We start from the raw sequence: 16,412 nt of genomic DNA on the forward strand, positions 1-16,412 counted from the left end.
ATAGATGGATGGATGGATGGATGGATGGATGATGAATAAATGGATGGATGGATGGATAGATGGATGATAAATGGATGGATGGATGGATGATGAATAAATGGATGGATGGATGGATAAATGGATGGATGGATGGATAGATGGATGATAAATGGATGGATGGATGGATAGATGGATGATAAATGGATGGATGGATGGATAGATGGATGATAAATGGATGGATGGATGACAACAGCTGTCACATTCTACGTAGTATGGAAGTCAAACGTGTTTCCTGGTCGGCTTTGTGTGAAAATGTTTCATGTTGATTTCATGAATTCAAAAAAGAAGAAAAAGGGAAAAAACAAATGGAAGCAGGTCAGAAGAAGTTCCGGAGCAGAGTCCTCCGTAGGGAAGATCAACTCTCTTTGTATCGACCTTTAAAGGTGCAGCACGTAGCAAAATCAAAATGCTAAAATACATTTCCTGTTTTTATTGCAGCATTTGCATCTCTCCTGACATACACTGCCGCTGCCACCGTTTTCACTACGGTGTCTCTGAATGGACAAACAACTCTGTTTGGGAAGCGTTAAAACGGCAGGACCGGCTTTCTTTGATAGGTGCAAAAACATCGTTTGTAATTAGTTACGTCTTACAAGAACCACAGAAGAAGACAGTAACTGAGTAGTAGTCCTGTGCATAAAAAGATAAAAATATCTTTATGTCTGGGAGAATTTTGGCCACTGAAGGCTACCATCCATTCACAACCACACTTGACACCTTAAAGTGGAACTATTCTGTGCATTTCAGGCTAATTTATTTTTATTTCTGAAACCAGAAGGGCTGGGATTGATGGAGTTATTGTCACAAATGGCTTCATTTACTTCAGACCGACCCTCTCCGTAGGCTGTCAGATCAGCCTGCGGGCAAAACGAGTGGATTGAGACTCTTCCGCATTAAGCCCCGCCTCCCGCCCCTGCACTACATCGGGAGCGCGCACCGCACCTGCTTTCACCGTCATTGTAACGTCTCATAAACAGAAGGATTAGGCTCATATGAACTCAATAAAACAAAACAAAATACAATGTCAACACATAGCATACAGCCCTACATGTTGGAACCTGAATCAGAGCCTGAAAACGAAGTGGAAAACAGCAACCCACAGCAACGAATGCAGCAGGATGTCTCTCTTTGGTAAACTCACCAGCCATCGTTGGAAATAACTTTATCCCACGTTTTCCACCCGCCTGATGTATTTGTACATGCCCTTGTTAACCAGTAGAAGGTAACCAATCACCGAACCTTATCCCCCGGGACGTCACAAGGATTTCCAAGTAGAAAAAAACTCTGTAAAACCACGCGTTTTTCATTGCCATGGAAACCGAACGGATAGCATGCTGCAACTCAAACATGCGTTTAGGTGATAAAAAACAGTGCCGTTCACATGTTTCATGAGGATTCAACACTGTAACACTGTAGAAAGCTCAGAAAACTCCAAATACCAGAATAGCACCCCTTTAAGTCATTTCTTTTCCCATCTTTACCACTGGATGTCAGCAGTCACTGGAACTTTGCTAATATTTGTAGCACCTAGTGGCTGTTTTTGGTACTGCACGTAAAGCATCTTCTTTTGGCATCAGACTGTAGATTTTTGTTTGTGTGTGATGGCCTCTGAAATGGAGATAAGGCCTCTAACAGGAAGCAGCGAATGTGTGAACTGGACAAACAGAGATGAATTGAGGAGCTTTGCTTCATCATTTATCACAGGAACAGCTCGTCCTCTGACTGCTTTCCCTGTTTTCCCTGCAGAGCCTGATGGAACGTTGTTTCCTCCCACTGAGAGCAAATGCTTGTCATCGTACATCATGTGTTCTGACATCTTCCTCCCTCTGTAGCTTCTGGCTGACAGGATTCCGATCAGTTCATTCGGAACGCCGTCCATGTAAGTCTGAGTCCTTGCAGAGAAAGCTGCCTGCAGAGAACCGGCGTTCACCTCTAGAGTATCAGAACAAAATGCTACAAAAAGGATTTTAATGCAGGAAAAACCTGCTTCTGGTCAGCTGAGAGACTTGATGAGGCTAGCCTGGTCCAGAGTGCAGAGCCGCTGATCAGGATCGTAAAGAAGAGCGAAACGGAAAAAGACGAACAGGAAAGTCTGGAATTTCAGGAGTTTCAACCTTTCAGACACCTTTAAAAAATCCACAACTTTTACGCTGACGTACTGAGATCATGCCGCTCATCAGATCTTTCCAGCAACTTCAGACCTAGCCGTAGATTCACAACATAAGTACTGACTTTGTTTTTATTTGAGATATTATCGGCCGATAGAGTACATCAGAAATTATCTTTATCAGTTTTTACTATTTTAATGATGCAAGTTTTACACAACATGAACATTTCACCATCTTCAGCTATGGCTCCTCTCGCTCAAAATGCCAAAATATGACTCATTTAAGATGTTTTCTCGGGAAAACTCATTCAGGAGCGTCACACAGTTGATGACCTCATCAAACCAAGTCGTCGTTTGCAGCACAAGAAGCTTGTAAGTAAACTCGACCACATGTCTTAGGTTTGGAGTTTTTTCTAAGTGCCTCCAGAAAAAGTTTTTACGAGGAGGAACCCAGACGTCTAAACTGGCCTCAACCGTTAACGTCTTAGGCTAAGTTCAGACTGCAGGGCTTGCTGCTCATATCCAACTTTTTGAAAGTCCGTTCACATTTCCGATCAAACCTGACTTGTATGTGATCTCCTGTATGAACCTCATGCGCACCAGAAGCGTCCCGCATGCGTAGAAGACATGGCGACGTGCTGAGAGCGTGCGTATGACGTCTTTGTGTTTGTAGAAGTAAACATGGATGGCAGCATTTGCTATTTTAAAAGTTTTGTCCAGCCGTAGCCACAACGTTGTGAATGGGTTCGTTTTAAGGAGACGTTTACGGAAGAGGAAAGTAAAAGTTTTGGTCGAGGCCTTTTGTGGAGCTGTGGCAGCAACAACTGTAGAGAGAAACGTTTGGGTACAGAGTCGCAGTCAGGATCGGTGGGAGAGTGATGTGAGCACATTTACCGATAAAGAGTTCATAAACAACAGACGCAGAATAATGACGTTTGTCGCGTGTCGGATTAATGCGACCTGACCGTTCAGACTGAAGTCGCATGGCTAAAGATCAGATACATATCGGATTTAGGACCACATATCCAAGCAGCCTGGGTCGCATTTTAAAATATCAGACCTGTGTCGTTCAGAAGTTTTAAGAAAAGATCGGTTGCAGGTCGCATAGGGGCTCAAACACCGGATTGAAGTCACTTCAGCCTGTAGTGTGAACGCAGCCCGAGTTACCTGGAATTATTTAGTTTTTTCCACACATACAACATATATCCTATAAAACCGGTACACTGGATGTCGGTAAAACAGCTCATATGAAACGTCCCCACCAGCACAAGAAAGACATTTATGTCCTAAAGCAGCTCCTGCTGATGCATCCTCAAAGTTTGCATTGCTGCGACAGCTTCATCAACGTGTTGCATCAGTATCGACAACGCTAGTCCTTTATTTACATGGTTAACAGATTGATCATAGTATCGCATATCTCTGATAAATATACATAAAAACACTGAAGTAAAGGCTGAAGTCTGAACCTGAACAGGTGGACCGTCCCCTCTGGGTCAGAGTCTTGAACCCAGACCTGAGGTGCACGGCTCTGCATCGTCACCACAGTTCATCTCTTCCTTCCAGTGAAGAACATTTTAACCCCTGAAAGGTTCCATGAAGTCAACATGCAGACCAGCGCTGCTGTGATTCCTGGAAACCGCCTGCCTGCTGTTAGCCAACACCACTCTGCAGGATGGAAAGGCCGGCAGCCTGATGCCGGTTAATGGGCCGTGACACCGAGGTGAGAAGACATTACGGATCAGCTGTTGCCTTCAGGAACAGATGGCTGAGTGGGAACTTGGCAGCTTGAGCCAACAAGCCTGGACAAACACCTGCAGACAGATGTGTGCCAGAGGTGTCACATTTCACTGTGTCTGCAGCTGCTGTTCCTCATCATGTCACACCTGCTGCATATGTTCCCGTCTAACCCGGTCTGTCCTCCCAGGACGACTCGTTTGGTCGAATCTCACATTTCTGCATGTCTTTTAGTCATGTACTCCTCCATCATGCATCCACCACATCACGTGTTAATTCAGTTAATTCATACAGCAAGAGATTATTTTAACTAAAGTGCTTCACATAAAACATCTGCAGATAAAACCGTCTCAATGAAACACAGAGACGTGTTTAAATCCGGTCAAACGACGATGAAACTTTTCCTCTACTCCCTGATCCTTCACATCGTGTTGCAGCACCTGACAGAGCTTCTCGCCTTTTTTCTGACACCTGATTTTTAGATGATGCTGAATAATTTACAGCCATCTGGTGACAAAAACTGCTATAAAATCCTCACATATCACTTTTATTTAGATTTTTTCATCAGTAATTTAAACCACTTGAAGCGACAGCTTGAGCAATTGAATTACAGCCTAACTGATTACAAAACAGACTGAAACTGCATGTAGAATTATTACAGGGATGAGTCTGGTGGTGACTGGACGCTTCCATATGTCAAATAAAAGCAACAAAACTGATTGGAATGTGTTTGTATAGTTATGTAGTGTCAGAAACTCCCTCTGGGGCCTCCTGAAGATATGCATCCACACAAAAACTGCTATAAATCATCATACATGTTTTTCTGTCTGTGATGTGTGTGTGTGTGTGTGTGTGTGTGTGGTCGGGGGTCAAACTGAAGGGATAAAACTGGACTTTCTGTCAGAATAGAACACCTGCCTTGTGGATTAAAGTCATTTGGAGTATTTTTCCAGGGAGAAGATTTAGATCTCTGTGGATTTTACGGGACTTCTGGATCATTTTTCATCCCTGACACAACGGGGTGAAAGGACGCCTTAGGAAACATTGTGTTTTTGAAACGGGTAAAAAATAGTCAACACTATGTCCACTTTAACAACATGTGCAATAAGGAGCTCATTGTTGCCCACAACTTCTGTTCCTTCCCAACATATTGTCTTTTATTTTTCATCTGTTTCTGTCGGTCTACCTCTTTCTGTTGTGCAGTTTGCCTTGAACAGAATCTTCCTTCTCCACAGTTATTTATACATTTGATATATTTTAGACTTAACTTTAGTCCTGGTTTACCTTACTGACTTTTTAACTTTCTTTCCTGTAACTGAGGACCGTGAGAGCTATGCAGAAGATTTCCAGTGTCCTTCAGTTTATGCACAAATAGCACAATAAAAACCTTGAACCATGAAAATGGGGGTAAAAGCGGTTCTGTGTCAATGTGAGGAGGTTAAAAGCGCTTGGATCTGTGGAACATGTACATGCTTCAGGACTGGATGAATCAGAATTATTTTGACCAGTTTGAATCTAAGTTCTTATTTTTATCCTGATTTTAGCTTTGATCAGTTAATTCAGTTGATTTCTGATATATTTACATTTATTAATGCGAAGCTGCTGTAAAACAGATTTAATCGCTGTTGGAGTCTGCACAGGCGTTGTTGCAGCAGTGACCTGGAGACATTTCACATGGAAGCACACCCCCAGGTGGCAGATGTTGGTAGTGCAAGAAGAACTGAAGGAAAAAGAAAAGTTTGTTGAAATTATTCATCTGATATGCACATAGAACTATTCAGGTGTTGGTACGGAGGTTTGATGTTCACCTTGGAGTGTCGGTCAGAAGGCTAACTATCTTTACTGTCACTCATAACAACACAACAGCACAGTATTGTACATAACAGGCTTCCAGGTGTGGAGTTCTGGGACTGGCTCGGGTGGATGAGTATGATAATGTGGTCTATAACAGAGAAATCAAAGAAAAATAATATAAAACCATTCTTTCCAGGATTAGATACAGATCAGAAACTACACATGCCGTCTGCACATTATACATGACCTCTCACTATGTAATTAGCACCAAAGCTAACAATTAACTTGAATATAAAAACGTTAGCTAGCTTCGGTGACGTACAGTGAGGTTCAAGGCTGGTGAGGCGCTGACTTCACAAGAGTCAGATTTACAATTGTAAGAACTGGAAAAAAACAGCACCTTTCCACACAGCCAGTCTTTTCGCTTGCACCACTCAGTTTGAAAAGAACGACTCTTTGACTCGGTTTGAAGCAAACCTTTCAGCTCCGACGTTGCTCTTCCATCACGTATCACCTTCTGTTTGGACTGGAAATCAAGTTTTCACACATTTTTTAGTGTTGAAATATAATCCTCCATAATGAGATGGATCAGGCAGAGTATTAAATAGCCGCTGGCTTCAGCTTGGCGCCAACTTTCGGTTCCCTCTGCTGAAGCCGCTGCAGATAGAAAGTACCTGCCAGATCGCCTACGCCCCCTTGAGGTGAGGCAGAGTACTGCGTGCCTCACCGGCTGACTTTTCTCTGCACTTTATTGTACACTGCACTTTATCCCTCTCACATACATAGAAGACATTACACAGACTGTAGAAAGTCATGGTGTATAATTAATATTCATGTAAAGTTCATGTTAGCAACAGGCCGAGGAACAGAAAGGGGCACCGCTCCCCACTGCCTCACCCAGGGTTTCTGCCATCGGCGATAACTCAAAGTTGGCTCATTTTTTTGTGATAAAATGTCAGAAATATGTATGTAGTAAGACTGAAAATGTATTTTAAATACAGATTAATGGAAAATATCAACATTTATTGTATGTACTTTTTTCTGTTTTTAAATTCATGACAGGTGAGGCACTGCCTCCCCTGACCGCACGTCACTAGCTAGCTTCATAGCATGAACAAGCCACATGGTGAGGAGATGAACAGTTTTACATAAGCACAATAACCAAATAACATTAAAAGTAAGAAACATCCTCTTTAGGTAGAAATACAAATATTTACTCACAAGTCCTCACAACTCAAACGTTTGGTTGCCCAGAAGTCCACCGCCCAGTCGGCTCTCCATGTGCTTATTTCTGCTCAGAAGTTTCACTTCTAAGAACCTGCCCGTGTGCAGTTGCACATCTTCACCCAAAGGGGGCACTCGCGCCTTACCCACAGTCTTTCCAACAGAAATAGTTTTTCTTTTTTAACTTCTTGGGTTCATTTACTTTAATGTTCTGTTTGTTCAGGCTTCTTCTAAAAACTGCTGTTACCTTATAGATTTAGGATGTTTGTATTTTTTTCACATTTTATCTGATGTTTTATTCATTTATTGTTTGGTTTGTTTTGGGGATTTGGGGTTTTTGAAGTGATAGATTTATGTTGTACTATCCTTCTGGGGTCATTAGTGGACAGAAAAAGAAAAATTCCCCACAAATAAGGTTGTAAAAAAAAAATTCCGCCAATTTTGCTCAAATTATTAACTCAACCTCAGTCCTACCAAAGACTACAAGATATTGATGATTTTATCTTTTTAAATGCCAGTTTAAAGATGTTTCTGTTCTTTACGAAAATAAAACACCAAAAGTTATCTTCTGTGAAATAATTTTTTAGGATTTTTAATCGACAGATTGTTATTAAACATCCTAGAAATAGAAAAATTTATTTTGATTTAATATTGATTTGCTTTGTTTTTGTCTTGTTTGTTATTTTGGCATCTGAGATTTATAATGTTCAACCTTTCAGGTCATCAGTGGATGAAAAAAGAAAAACTCATTTCCTGAAATCTGCTGTAAAAAGCTTCAGATGAATTTTTCCAGTGTTTATATTCCAATCTTTTTGTAAATTTCAGTAAAAACTGCTAAAAATGTGATTATTCTAAACATTTTAAACTTAAATGCCAGTGTGATGTCACTGTGTTGTGAAGAGAGGAAAATAAGAATTTCATTTAAATATCAGTTTTAAATATACTACAAATTAGTAACTAAACAGCTTTAGATGCATTATTAGTTTATTATTCTTGCAGAAACAGATTAATTGTGTAAAACGCTCTCAGATCATCAGTCGACAGGAGCTTCTGGATAAGAAAAGTTTTTTAAAATACTGGTTTTGTTTTTTCAGAGCTCATTAAATCCACCTCAGTCTTCATAAAAACACCAACTTTATTTAAATGCCAGTTTGATGATACTTCTCATTTTTATTAAAAAAAAAAAAAAAAAAAAGGTTAAAATAATTTTAATAAATGCAGAGATGGTATTTTTTTTATTAAGACTAAAGTGTATTTGGAAAACTGAGCACATAAAAGTGAAAATAAATATTAATCTGTCCTGTTTTTATAGAAGATTCTTTTGTTGGACCTGAAAGTCTTGAAAGTTTCTTCCTTTCACCTTTAAGAAAAAATTAATTTCAAAGTTCTTCCAGAGTAAAACTCTCCTGCAAATCATCCTTCTATGTGGGAAAAAGCAGAATGGTTTGTAAAGAATGAGGTAAAAATACCTGAAAGGACAAAAATAATCTCAAACGGCCTTCATGTCAGAAATGTCTGACAGATGAGCTGCTTCACATGAATTCTACACTGTTGTAGTTCTTGAAGTGAGATTAACTAAATATTTTATGTGTAATTTTTCCCACAACGACCTGCCGTCTCAGGTCTTGTCCCTGTTTCCTCTCGGCACATATCAGCTGATAAACTGCTGCAACTGATCGATTCTCATGAATCTTCAGCAGAAATAAATCAGACTCATGTTTCATATCACAGCATTTATTTAGCAAACACCAGCCATGTTGGCTCCCAGAGTCCGGTTCCGCCTCACAACGTAGAGCATGTGAAGTGGTCCCAAGTCAGCAGAGAGGCGCTGGGAGCTCCACGGCCAGCATCGAAGCATCCCAAACGCCTCCTGCTAATTTAAATAAACCCTCAAGATGGCCTCATAAATTACTTTAAGAAAATAAATATCAATCATAATCAGAGAAAGTTAAAGCTTCTTTTAACATGTTTGGATTTTCAGATCAGCTTCATGTCAGATAATCAGTGGATGGACTGAGAAAATCATCTAAAGCTCTCTGCTGCTGCAGGCGTGTCAGTGTGCACAGTGTCGACATTCATGATGGTGTGTGTGTTTATTTCATCTACTGGTGGGTTTTATCTGCGTCCTCCCTCTCCAGGTTGTCCACAGATCTCTTCCTGGCGAACAGGTGGGTGGGGTCCCGGCCTCTAAAGCCAGGCTGGATGTTGAACACGGGCATGTTCCTCCAGTTGGACGGGTTGCTGAGGGCAGAGGAGTCGGAGCTGGGGGTGCAAGGTTTGTTCTGGATGAGCTGGAGGAAAGTCTCCATGTCTTGGCCCAGACGGGCGACAATGCCGACCCTCACCGCCTCCACGGTCTGCTCATCGCAGGTCTGCAGGGTCTGCAGCAGGGTGCTGTAATACCTGCAGTTTGAGCAGAGGTCACAGTCAGCTGTGGTTGGAGCTTCTTTATGTTGAAAAGCTGTAAAATACTGACACCTACCGACCAAAGTCAGAATGACAGGCAAAGTTTTGTCATCAGTTTGATCAATTAGCTCTTCTTCGGCTCCATATTTGATCTATAAAACCCTCTGCCAATATGTTATAAGCTGCTGCACATTTACAAACCTATTTCAGTGTAGCGGTGTCATGTTGGTGCCAAATGTGCTGAAACGTAACCTCACAGAGCTGTTAGTAGTTCTGTTTCAGCTGTGTGTCCTTCGTACTCACCTGTTGGGGAAGTGAGCTGGCACCTGTACCACCTCCCCGATGGAGTCAGGGTTGGTGCGAGCCACGGTGCAGATGTCCAGACTGGTGTAACACTCCTCTTGCACCTTTAATTCAACAGAAAAGAAGAATCATTGAGTATTTCTCTTCAAGAGTGAGTTTAGAGCACGATATTAAACCTTTAAACATGGTTTCAGAACATGTAATCATGCTATCAGACAAAGTTCTGAACTAACAGATTAAGTTTCAGCTACAAGCTTTTGGAGTAAATCTATTCATTTGGAGCCACTATGCAGCTATAATTTGATCACAGCAAGAGGATGTGCAAACATTTTCTCTTTTTCTTTCATGTGCACACATTTACAAGGAAGCTAATTAATTACGGTATTTTTATCTTTATAGTTTATTGTATGTTTTGATAGTATTGCATGTCTGATTCTATTTTCTGTTTTTCTATTACATGTGTAATGTTTTTGTATTATATTTTTTTCAAATGTAAAGATGAAATATCTCAAAACCCTATAAGGTGTTTCTCACCCGCACCATCGGTTTTCTTGTGTTTTTCCTTTTTCTTAGATCTATGGTTTTATATTCTGCAAACAAATAAATAAATAAAGCTAGCTGATGAAACGTCTGGAAAATAGAGCTAATGGACAAACGCTAACACAAACCCAAAGCCAAAATGAAAATCTGCTGCTAAAGCTAAAAAAAAAGTCTTCTTGCAGAAATGTTAGTATGCTAGCATTCTTCACTTTAGCCTGAACCTAAAGCTAAGCTAATGGTAAAGCTAACAAATATCAAATCATTTTATCATCCAGACATACTTTCACCAAAGCAAACAACCTAAGGCTAAATCTAGCTACATTAAAGCTAATGTACTACAGTTTTTGCTAACAAACTAAACCTAAAATTAACATTCTCCAGGCCTGATATAATGCTTATGCACTTTAACTACAGCTAGATATAAGTCGCTCATGCTAATAGGCTGTGCTACTTGACTAGGGCTACTATCATGCTAACAGACTTTAGCCAAAGCTAAAAGTACATGAAGGTGGCAAAATGAGGCTACAGCTATCAGATTTAAAACAAAGCTAACTTCTTACAGCTAATGCTAGCATTCGAATACAATGATGATATTATGCTAACTTTCTTCAGCTAAAACTAACAGTCTGAGGCTAAATCTGACAGAATGAGGTTACAGCTATCAGATTTAAAGCAAAGCTAACCTCTTACAGCTAATGCTAGCATTTGAATACAAAGATGATATTATGCTAACTTTCTTCAGCTAAAACTAACAGTCTACGGCTAAATCTGACAGAATGAGGCCACAGCAATCAGACTAAAAATAGAGCTCATCCTGTCATACTTGTACAGTTCAGCTTCAGCTAATAAACTGAATTTATGGACTGGCTCCTGAAAGGGCCAACCAGTGACACAAGTACTGATTATCTTGTGTAAATCTGGAATATAAATGCAGTTCCTCCTTTTAACCTTTGCACTTGTATTATCATTAGCCTCATGTTTAGGTCAAATTTAACCGTATCATGATGAAAATTTTTAAATGTGGATTTGGAGATTGTGAAGAACCCTTACAGGCATGCAGAACCAGATAGCTGCACAATATATCAGAACCAGTGGAGTTAGTGGTAGTCTAGAATTTTTTTATTTCTGATTCAACAAACCTCAGCGATCATCCTCTGAAAGATGTTGCAACGGCGAATTGTTTGGAAAACTTTGCTGGAGATTCCCTGAGAGATGCAATGCAGACTCTTCTTCACAAAGGTTTTACCCTGAGGAGCAAACACAGAGGTCAGACTGATGGACAGGTGGGTCAGGGACACAGAGGTCAGCCTGATGGACAGGTGGGTCAGGGACACAGAGGTCAGCCTGATGGACAGGTGGGTCAGGGACACAGAGGTCAGACTGATGGACAGGTGGGTCAGACTGATGGACAGGTGGGTCAGGGACACAGAGGTCAGACTGATGGACAGGTGGGTCAGACTGATGGACAGGTGGGTCAGGGACACAGAGGTCAGACCGATGGACAGGTGGGTCAGGGACACAGAGGTCAGACTGATGGACAGGTGGGTCAGACTGATGGACAGATGGGTCAGACCGATGGACAGGTGGGTCAGGGACACAGAGGTCAGACTGATGGACAGGTGGGTCAGGGACACAGAGGTCAGACCGATGGACAGGTGGGTCAGGGACACAGAGGTCAGACTGATGGACAGGTGGGTCAGGGACACAGAGGTCAGACTGATGGACAGGTGGGTCAGACTGATGGACAGATGGGTCAGACCGATGGACAGGTGGGTCAGGGACACAGAGGTCAGACTGATGGACAGGTGGGTCAGGGACACAGAGGTCAGACTGATGGACAGGTGGGTCAGGGACACAGAGGTCAGACTGATGGACAGGTGGGTCAGACCGATGGACAGGTGGGTCAGACCGATGGACAGGTGGGTCAGACTGATGGACAGGTGGGTCAGACTGATGGACAGGTGGGTCAGACCGATGGACAGGTGGGTCAGGGACACAGAGGTCAGACCGATGGACAGGTGGGTCAGGGACACAGAGGTCAGACTGATGGACAGGTGGGTCAGACCGATGGACAGGTGGGTCAGACCGATGGACAGGTGGGTCAGACCGATGGACAGGTGGGTCAGACTGATGGACAGGTGGGTCAGACCGATGGACAGGTGGGTCAGGGACACAGAGGTCAGACTGATGGACAGGTGGGTCAGACCGATGGACAGGTGGGTCAGGGACACAGAGGTCAGACTGATGGACAGGTGGGTCAGACCGATGGACAGGTGGGTCAGACCGATGGACAGGTGGGTCAGACTGATGGACAGGTGGGTCAGACCGATGGACAGGTGGGTCAGGGACACAGAGGTCAGACCGATGGACAGGTGGGTCAGGGACACAGAGGTCAGACTGATGGACAGGTGGGTCAGACCGATGGACAGGTGGGTCAGACTGATGGACAGGTGGGTCAGACTGATGGACAGGTGGGTCAGACCGATGGACAGGTGGGTCAGGGACACAGAGGTCAGACTGATGGACAGGTGGGTCAGACTGATGGACAGGTGGGTCAGACCGATGGACAGGTGGGTCAGGGACACAGAGGTCAGACTGATGGACAGGTGGGTCAGACTGATGGACAGGTGGGTCAGGGACACAGAGGTCAGACTGATGGACAGGTGGGTCAGACTGATGGACAGCAGGTGGACAGACTCACCTCTGTGTTGAAGCTGGCAGCTGTGTGGAGGAACAGTTCACAGAGCTCGTGCATCCCGTCGGTGTCGCAGGTGGAGTTTTCAAGGCAGGAGAAGAATCCACAACCCACACCGACAGCTTCGCTCAAACATCTGGCTACATCAGCTGGAAACACATCCACACAAGCTCCTGTTATTTTTCCTCCCCACTTTGAGCTTTTCTTCATAAAACCATGAAGCAGCTGATGTGAGCAGGAAGAGCAACGATGGAAGAACAGCCTGATCACAAACCAGCCCTGAAACCTCTTTAAAATCCCTGACCCATGAAACAATGGTAAGATGTGCCACATTTTTACATCAGGTCCTTATTTAGCCCATAAACAAAATGTTGCAACATTTACATTTTTGGGGAAGATATTTACCATTATATCCCAGATATATATATATATATCAGATATCATACATTTGGTTTTATAAGACTGATGGTCAGAAAAATATTCTATTTAAAACAAATTAGAAATATTTAGAATTTTGAACCTTCTATAAAGTTAAAACTTCCTTTTGAAATGAAATCTTGTTCCATTATTTGGAGAATTGCAGCTTTAAAGATGCACTTTATGGCTTTATATTATCGGTTTTTACAATATTTAAATATTTCACATCTAAACTGATATTATAAAGACTTCTACGTTGTTTTCTTGGCTTTAAGTTTCATTTCAATGCAGGAAGGCTGTATTTACTGGTACTGTAGTACCGTATAGGTATTTTTACCATGCAGTCTGATTTTTACTGATACTGAATGGAAATCAGGTTATACTAAAGTTTTTTCCTCTTTAATGACGAATTAAATTATTAAATGATTAAATTATTTTCCAGCTGATTTATCTGTGCTGAAAATGTTCTTTTGTTTGATCTTAAAATAAATGAAAAGAATGAAAATGGTCCTGGCAGTCTGCTCTGCATCCTGCAGAAACCAGAACCAGGACTCACAGGGGCTGTTTGCGGAGAACCGGGCCCGGCGGGGAGCGGCCTCCTCCGGCAGCAGCTCGAAGCTGAAGGAGGAGCTGAGCGCGAGGAGGAGGAGGAGGAGGAGGAGAGCGGAGCCGCGCAGCATCGTGTCCGACGGGGAGGATGAGGTGCTGTTTCTGTCTTCAGATCCGGACTCTGGGTCTTCTTGTTGCTTCTGCTGGTTCCTCAGCTGCATTTATAGACCCCCCTCCTCTAACGGACCAATCAGAGGGCGCCGCTCCAGCAGGGGTCAGTTAATGGTTTATTCTCAGCTGTAATTAACCCACACAGATAATTGGACATTTCCACACACATCAGAAAACACGGAGGAATTTCCAGCAGGGGGTAATTATAGACTCTGGCTTTTGTTTCCCACACGGTTTGCTGCAACACGAGCACTAAAGATGCCTTTTCCTGCCTTTAACACTGCAGGGCACGTTACTGACACAAAATAAACTAAGTTTAGACCCTCACTGGCCAGCAGATCTGTAATTTAAAACCACTGAAGGAAACAACAACAACTTAGTCACACTCAGGCTGCGACTTCCAAACGGATTTTTAATTCCCTGAAAATAGTCAGAAAAATGCCAAAAACATTCTTCAGCTTCTAACAGTGACTTATGCAGCCAGACAGTCACTGTAACGTGCATTTTCCCACGTTTCCAGCAGCTTTCTGTTTACTATCAACTGGAGGAGAAAAGATCTGGAAGCATGGGTTTCTGGTTCCAGTCACGTTTACTGGTTTTTCTGCAAACTGGTTCAGAGGCTGGAGACTGCATGACGTCACCGTGACCTGCAGCAAAACTGATCAATATGCATTCAGAAACATAAATCAATCAATAACAACAACAAGCTTCACATGAACACAAGTTTAGTTTGTTAATCATTTAAATAATCTGCTCATTTATCCATGAAAAACATGAAAAATTCCATTTTAGCTCCAGTTCTGTCCAAACTCGTCCGTTAAAGAAAAGGTTGAAAAGAATAATAAAACCCAAACTGTTCCGGACACGAGCAGAAGTCTGACTGGGACGTCGTCTAGCCTGCAGGAAACTCTCCCAGCGCCTCAACTGTTCCTTTACTGGGGATGGAAACCAGTTTACCATGTTTGTTTTACTGTTTGTAAAACGGTTTCTACTGAACCACACGTCAAAACCATGTCATGGTTTTTATTTCTTCAGTTTATTCTACTTCTTTCAGTCACACTTCTTCTTTTCCTTCTTCACTGGGAGGGTCGGCATGCATGTTGGGACGACTGGGGGGACGAAGCCTGGACATGCACCAGAAACACGGGACCACGTGGACAACAAAAAGCTCTGGTTTGAGAAAATAATTAACTGATTGTTGTTATTAATGTGGTCATCAGTTGTAGAAAGGTAAACAAAAAATGTTGACGCAAACAAGCAAGTTGTTTACTAAAGATGATGGTTTTTGTTTGTCTTAAATCACTTTTTCACCATTAAATCTCCATGGCAACATCCACTACCTCGGGGGAGGGGTTATTTCCCTTTGTGAGGTCACAAAAGGAAACATTTCAGACTCACACATCTGAGAACACATTCACTGAAAATGATTGTATTTTTTGGCCTTAAACTCAGGATGTGGAGACACATGTGACTGTTAGAAAGTTCAGAAAGGAAATTTTACATCATAATGTCAGTTTGGGTTGAGAAAAGGCTGAACAAGCAGCTCCATTGTGTGTTGACCCGTTCCTGTCCACTAGGGGGCGCCTCAGAGAGCTCAGACCAAGTGATGACAACAAAGAAGGTTGGCGTTTAGTTCATGTTAAGGTCACGGCTGAGAAAAACAGCAGCAGCGGCATCGTAGATGGTGTATAAGACCTCTAAACCACCATGCCAAGACCTCATTTCCACCGTGACCTTTCGTGTGGTCAAACTGGTAACTGCACTGCCCCTACTGGTTGCTCACATACTGCAGGTTGCAAATGTGTTAAATTAAATTCTGCACAACGATTCCAACAAACAGGAAGAGTGTGAAGCCGCCATTACAGTCACACATGATTAAACGTATTCTAAACTTTTTCGCTGAATATTTGGTAGAATTTGATTGTCGTGTTTGTCCCTAAAGGTCCAGTCAGGTTCTAGGGGTTGTCGCTCAAACTGTGACTGGAAATAACCAAAAAACTGACCTGAAGCCGGAGTTACAGCAATAATACGAGAACATGTGATGTTCTAACCCACCACTTCTTACAGATATGAGTCAAATGACATGATAAGCCTTCGCTGTTTGAGCTTCTCAACTTCATCAAGGAGGCAGTCAGTCGTTGACCTCAAAAAACTGAAACTCATCTCCATGTTTTACAGATAACTTTTCTAAGATGACCCTAAAAAGTGGGGTAGAAAATGAATGAATGAAGATGTAACTTTCTTCAGTAAATCCTCTCCATGCAACACGACTCACGAGTTGCATGGATAGAATAAAGCAGAATAAATGTTATTAAAATAATAAAATGAGCTTCTACAAGCTACTGCTTTCAGCTGTCCAGCTTGTTTTGGTTGTTGTGCTCCTCGTTATGTCTTTACCATTGTCCACATCTAGTTTGGAAGCTCTATGTATCT

At 42.3% G+C, this 16,412-nt stretch overlaps 1 protein-coding gene across 1 annotated transcript; it reads right to left on the minus strand.

The window, feature by feature from the left end:
* Positions 1–9,000: 9,000 nt before the first annotated feature.
* stc1l (stanniocalcin 1, like) lies at positions 9,001–13,939 on the minus strand (the record flags this gene model as incomplete). Its single annotated transcript, XM_079256982.1, has 5 exons — positions 9,001–9,301; positions 9,608–9,711; positions 11,287–11,394; positions 12,849–12,991; positions 13,816–13,939. The coding sequence occupies 5 exons, from the start codon at positions 13,937–13,939 to the stop codon at positions 9,001–9,003; spliced, it is 780 nt and encodes a 259-aa protein (XP_079113108.1).
* Positions 13,940–16,412: the final 2,473 nt, after the last annotated feature.

Source organism: Telmatherina bonti (assembly GCF_933228915.1).
Source record: "Telmatherina bonti genome assembly, chromosome: 17".
NCBI classification, from domain to species: domain Eukaryota; kingdom Metazoa; phylum Chordata; class Actinopteri; order Atheriniformes; family Telmatherinidae; genus Telmatherina; species Telmatherina bonti.